Raw genomic sequence first — 6,426 nt, forward strand, 5'->3', positions numbered from 1 at the left:
ATTGTATGGAAATGTGGAATTGCCATTTTGTACATCTGAAACCAATATTACACAGAATGTTGACTGGAACTTAAATGAAATCTTTTAAAAAACAATAAAATCTGGGGTGCCTGTGTGGCTCAGTGGGTTGAGCCTCTGCCTTTAGTTCACATTATGATCTCAGGGTCCAGGGATTGAGCCCCTCATCGAGCTTCCTGCTCAGCAGGGAGCCTGCTTCCCTCTCTCTCTCTCTGCCTGCCTCTCTGCCTATTTGTGATTGATCTCTCTCTCTCTTTCTGTGTCAAATAAATAAATAAAATCTTTAAAAAAAAACCAATAAAATCTAATGCAGCTCAAAGGAAATACAAAGAATTATTTTGACAAGGCAGAAAATTTTCACACAGGAATTTTATCCCCTGCTTTTAAAAAAAATGAAGGAAGATCCCTCCCTTCCTCAGTGTGGGCAACCGCACAGGAGGAACCACTGCTTGTAGCCAATGGGACTCTTGTTCTTCCCCAATGAGATTTTGATCAAGAGAACCCTCTCCAACTTCCCCCTAAATCCTAATTAAAAATGACCTCTTTTCTCCTTTAACTTGCCTAATATTTGTCATAGGATTCTTATCGTCTCCTATTCCTGAGTAAATTCCTGAGTTGATAAAACCACTGGCCATTTTACTTTTAACTTGGTCATACTCTTAAACAACATTTCCCCAAGTTTCCCACCTTACTCCCCCAGTACCTGGACACACCATTCCACTCTGTTTTTTGAGTTCAGTTCTTTTAGGTTCTACATATAAGTGATATCATAGAGTAGTTATCTTTCTCTGACTTCTCTCCCTTAGCATAATGACCTCAAGATCCATCCAATTGCTTGCAAATGGCAGGATGTCATTCTTTGTCATGGCTGAATAATATTTCATATACCACAACTTCCTTATCCATTCATTCACTGATGGTTGCTTGAGTTGTTTCCATATCTTTGTTAGTATGAATAATGTTGCAGTAAACATGAGAGCGTAGATATCTATGACAACCGATTTCCTCCAGGGAATTTGGGAAGATAAGGTTTATTACTCAGAGTACCTTGAGGGGCAGGTCTTGTATTTATCAGAGAATTATGATGGCTTGATGTCACATCACTGCTATAGTCAAGGACATCTGGAAAGAATGGAAATCAATGCAGTAAGTAAACTCCAAGCATTACATGTGGTGTTCACTATTCAAAGGCAAGCAATTCAATTTCAGAGTTTCAGGGCTCCAGGAACAGGCCTGCAAGGGACTTTAGTCTTGTAAAAACTTTCTCGGCAACATGAAACCCGCCATTCGTTCTAAAATGAGATTCCTAGGTAGAGCCTGAAAAAGGTTTATCATTAGCATGGTCTTTGAATAGCTTCTGTAGAGGAGGTGTTTATTAAAGGCTAAGGACTGCGTTAGAAAAAAAAAGAGTCTGTAGTCAATGAAATAAAAACAACAGAACACCAATTATACTTCCATTTGCAATTTACAGAAATCTTGCGGACTTTACGATGTGTTAATAGTGTATTAAGGACTTAACCATCTAGTGCCACTATTCTCACAATTCTCCTGTAGAGATGAGAAATCAAAGGTTCTCAGAGCTCAGGTTGCTCAAGGGACCAGTGCCAACAGGGAAGAAGGTGGGAGAAGAATCGGATATTTTGACTCTCTAATTCCTACTCATTAACTAATCCATTCATATAAAACAAGTAGATAGACATAGACACAGTAAAGTGTGTGGAAAGTGACTATGAAGTGTGTAAGTAGATAAACATAAACACAGATAGCTCCCCTATAGTCACTACGCATATGCAGATGGAGACTGTCTCCAACATCCCAGTCTCCTCATGATTCTTCTGTCAAGTCCACATTTCTTCCACCACCACCAGAGGCCCCCACTGTTCTGTTTTCAACCAAAATGGATCTGCTTTTCCTAGTTCTTGTACTTCATCACAAGTGGCCACACACTGTGTACTGTTTGTTGCCCCGCTTCTCTCCAGCAACATATTTTTGTGTGTCTTCTACATCATTAGTGTGGCAGTAGTTTGTTCCTTTTTATTGCAGAATGATTCTTTTATACAAATAGATCACAATTTATTCATTTTTATTTAAGCCTTTGTTCTGTTTTTATTTTGTTGTTGTTTTTTAAAGATTAATTTATTTGAAAAAGAGAGAGAGAAAGTGAGTGCCCATGCACATGCACGCACAGGTGGCAGGTAGGGGAGAAACAGAGGGAGAGAGAGAGAGAAACCTTAGCAGACTCTGCCTGAGCCAGGAGCCCAAAATGGGGCTCAATCCCGACCCTGAGATCATGACCTGAGCCAAAACCAGGAGTCCAGCACTTAACCGACTCTGCCTCCCAGATGCCCCATCAGTTTTTATTAATAAAGTTTTATTGGAACATTCGTGTATCTGTCAGTTGTGGATTTATGCGCCTACCTCCTTTGGGTATATTCCTCGAAATGGAAGTCCTGAGTCACAGGGTTGGCATAGGCTTTGCTTTACTAAATACCACTTTATTGAAATGGTGAACATGTTTACATTCAACCAGCCATGTAATAAAAGTTTCAGTAGCTGTAAATCCTGTCCACTTATTGTCAGACTTTTTTTTTTTTTTAAGATTTTGTTTATTTATTTGACAAAGAGAGATCACAAGTAGGCAGAGAGGCAGGCAGAGAGAGAGGGGGAGGCAGGCTCCTTGCTGAGCAGGGAACCCTATGAAGGGTTTGATTCCAGGACCCTGGGATCATGACCTGAGCTGAAGGCAGAGGCTTTAACCCACTGAGCCACCCAGGCACCCCTTATTGTCAGACTTAAAAAAAAAAAAAAAAGTATTGATAGACACTTCTCCAAAGAAGACATACAAATAACTAACAGACACATTAAAAAATGTTCATCATCATCATTAGCCATCAGGGAAATTCAAATCAAAACCACATTGTGATACCAACTTACACCAGTTAGAATGGCAAAAGTGGACAAGACAAGAAACAACAAGGGTTGGAGAGGATGTGGAGAAAGGGGAAGCCTCTTACACGGTTGGTGGGAATGCAAGTTTGGTCAGACTCTTGGGAAAACAGTGTGGAGATTCCTTAAGAAATTAGAAATAGAGCTTCCCTATGACCCTCCAATTGCACTACTGGGCATTTACCACAAAGATATAGACATAGTGAAAAGAAGGGGGACATGCATCCCAATGCTCCTAGCAGCAATGTCCAAAATAGCCAAACTGTGGAAGGAGCTGAGATGCCATTCCACAGATGAATGGTCCATATATATGATGGTATCTATTACTCAGTCATCAGAAAGGATGAATACTCACCATTTGCTTCAATATGAATGGAACTGGAGGGGATTATGCTAAGTGAAATAAGTCAAGCAGAGAAAGGCAATTATCATAGAGTTTCACTTATATGTGGAACATAAGGAATAGCATGGAGGACCAGGAGGAAGGAAGGGAAAAATGAAGGGGGAGAGACCAGAAGGGGAAATGAACTGTGAGAGATTATGGACTCTGGGAAACAAGCTGAGAGTTTTAGAGGGGAGGGGCATGGGAGGATGGGTGAGCCTGGTGATGGGTATTAAGGAGGACATGTACTGCAATGAGTACTGGGTGTTACAGGCAAACGATGAATCATGGAATCCTACATCAAAAACTAATGATGTACTGTATGGTGACTAACATAACATATAAAAATAATAAATAAATAAATAAAAGTTGATTTGTTATGTGAATTTTATCTCAATAATAAAAAAGGAAAGAAAAATTAAAAAATAAAACTATATTTTAGTGGTATCATCTTTCAAATTAGTATTTCCCTGTTGACCAATGCTATGGAGTAAGCTTTCCTGTGTTTATATATACATGTCCACATACATACATATGATTTGGAATTCTTGCTTATAGAGTAGATTGATCAAGTGTTCATTTTCTATGTTTATGTGTGTCCCATTCAATAAGTTTCTGCCTCTTTTTAGAGTCTAACAGTATTCTTCTATAGTTTTGTCAGGCATCATTATTTTATCTCTTGCTTGTAGACAGTGGTCTACCTATAATTCATAATTTTGCCTGGTGTTAGATGGGTCAAAACTTTTTTTGATTTCTCAGTTTATTCTTATTTCAATACCCAATAGTACCTTACCATTCTTTGCAACAACAACAATAAACAAACAAAACACAAAAAGCAAATTATACCTCACTCGAATGCCTTTGTTAGAAATCAAGTCATTATGCATATGGAGTCTTTCTCTGGACTCTTTGTTCTCTTCCATATTTCTATTGTCTATCTTTGTAACTAGAGTAACTGTCTTAATCACTGTAGATTTATAAGAAGTCTGGAAATCTGGGTACTGTAAATCTTCGGACTTTATTTTTCTCCTTTAAGATCTTCTTGACTATTCTAGGTCCTTTGAATTTCCATGTAAATTCTGGAATTGCCTTTTTTACTTTCTAGGAGTTTTTAATTGGATTGCATTGAGTCTATATGTCAAATTGGGGAAAACTGAAATCTTAAAAATATCAAGTTTTCCATTCTTTGAGCGTGGAAAAACTCTATTTAAATAAATCTCCCCTAATCCATAATAGATATTTATGTATTGACATTGTATGTGGACACCTTGTTAAATTATTTCTAGTTGTTTATTTGAAGATTCTCTAAGAATTTATGTATGTATTTTGTTATCAACAAATAAAGATATTTTGTTTCTTCCTTTCTGTATTTTGTAACTTTGCTTTCTTCTTCCTGTTTTATTTTTCTTTATTGCACTGTCTAGGACCTGTAGTATAATTTTGAACAGAAGTGATGAGAGTGGACATTTCAGTCTTTTTCACAATATAAGGAGTAAAATGTTCAATAATTTTACCACCAAGTATGATGTTTGTGTAGGATATTGAATAGATACTTTATGAGAATAAGGTGTTTTTCCATTATTTGTGACTTGCTGAGAATATTGTTCAAAAACAGCTGTTGACTTGTTTTCAAATGAATTTTCACTACTATTGAGATCACTTAGGAACAAAGAAAAGGTCCCTCTGCAAGATAAATATCTTTTTTTTTTTTTAAGATTTTATTTATTTGTTTGAGAGAGAGAGAGCAAGCACAGCCTATGTAAGGCTCCATCCCAGAACCCTGGGATCATGACCTGAGCCAAAGGCAGATGCCACCCAGGCATTCCTGGAAGATAAATTTCTGATCACCCCCTCAATCCAACCCAATCCAGTGATGCACTAAGACGTCCAAGCACACTGAGGATGGAAAGAACATAAGACGACCACCAGCTTCTCTTTCGCTTCCAACACTCTTGCACCAAATACCATCTCGCTGAATCTAGGTGAATAATGGGGTGGGAGGACATAGGAATCAATGTTGTGAGCACAGGTCAGAAATTCTTCCCTTGGGCTGAGCTCTAGGCATCTTCTGCCATAACCACCTGGGGAGGGGTTGTTCAACATCAGAGAAGAGGAAGTGAATGGTCTCTGCAGCTGGAAGCCCAGATGCACCTCCCCACCTGCTTTGCATGTTGCTCCCAGCCCACTCTGCTGTCCAGAGCCCATATCAATACCTGGGTCAGTGCCCTGGGGGAGATCTGCCTCAGTTAGGGCAGGGAGTGAACCATGATATCCCCAGCTCAGCTCCTCTGCTTCCTGTCCCTCTGGATCCCAGGTGAGAGGAAAATGGGATGATTCTGCATATCAGTGAAAACTGTGTTGTTTGGTCTTATCACTTGGCACCTTGACTCAGCAAGCGCAATAATTAAAGCTCAATATAGAGGAACAAACCAGAAGACAGCGGTTAAGATGTTGATTATGTGGCTGACTTTTCTGTTTTATTTCCAATCTCAGGTGCCAGTGGAGAAATTGTGTTGACGCAGTCTCCAGCCTTGCTGTCTTTGTCTCCAGGAGAAAAAGCCACTCTCAACTGCAGAGCCAGTCAGAGTGCTAGCAGCTATGTAGCCTGGTACCAGCAAAAACCTGGACAGGCTCCCAGGCTCCTCATCTATGGTGTATCCAACAGGGCCACGGGCATCCCAGCCCGGTTCAGCGGTAGTGGGTCTGGGACAGACTTCACCCTCACCATCAGCAACCTGGAACGTGAAGATGTTGCAATTTATTACTGTTATCAGTATAATAGCGGGTACCCACAGTAATTCAACATAAGACAAAAATCTCTGTTAAGACTTCAATGATTCATTTTTACCAGGTGCTTCCTTTATGAGCAGCTGCTGTAGTGCTTCCTCAGTCTCAGCATCTCTGTTCTGTTGGGAAATCTTGAGGTTCCGAAAATTAACTCCACCACAAGACTTGGGCTCTGATTACTGGATTCTTCCTTGGACTTAGCTGCATTAGGAACAATTTCACCACCAATGGCATCAGATCAGATTCATAGGAATGGACATCTCTAAAGGTCCAACAACATGGACAACAAAGGA

At 39.6% G+C, this 6,426-nt stretch overlaps 1 gene segment (V, D, J or C); it reads left to right on the top strand.

The window, feature by feature from the left end:
- Window positions 1-5,575: 5,575 nt before the first annotated feature.
- LOC116858922 lies at window positions 5,576-6,144 on the top strand. The segment is given in 2 exon segments: window positions 5,576-5,660; window positions 5,840-6,144. Coding segments are annotated over 2 exon segments (354 nt in total).
- Window positions 6,145-6,426: the final 282 nt, after the last annotated feature.

The sequence above is a fragment of the Lontra canadensis genome, unplaced genomic scaffold (genome assembly GCF_010015895.1).
Source record: "Lontra canadensis isolate GAN:19392208 unplaced genomic scaffold, GSC_riverotter_1.0 scaffold144, whole genome shotgun sequence".
Classification (NCBI taxonomy): Eukaryota; Metazoa; Chordata; class Mammalia; order Carnivora; family Mustelidae; genus Lontra; species Lontra canadensis.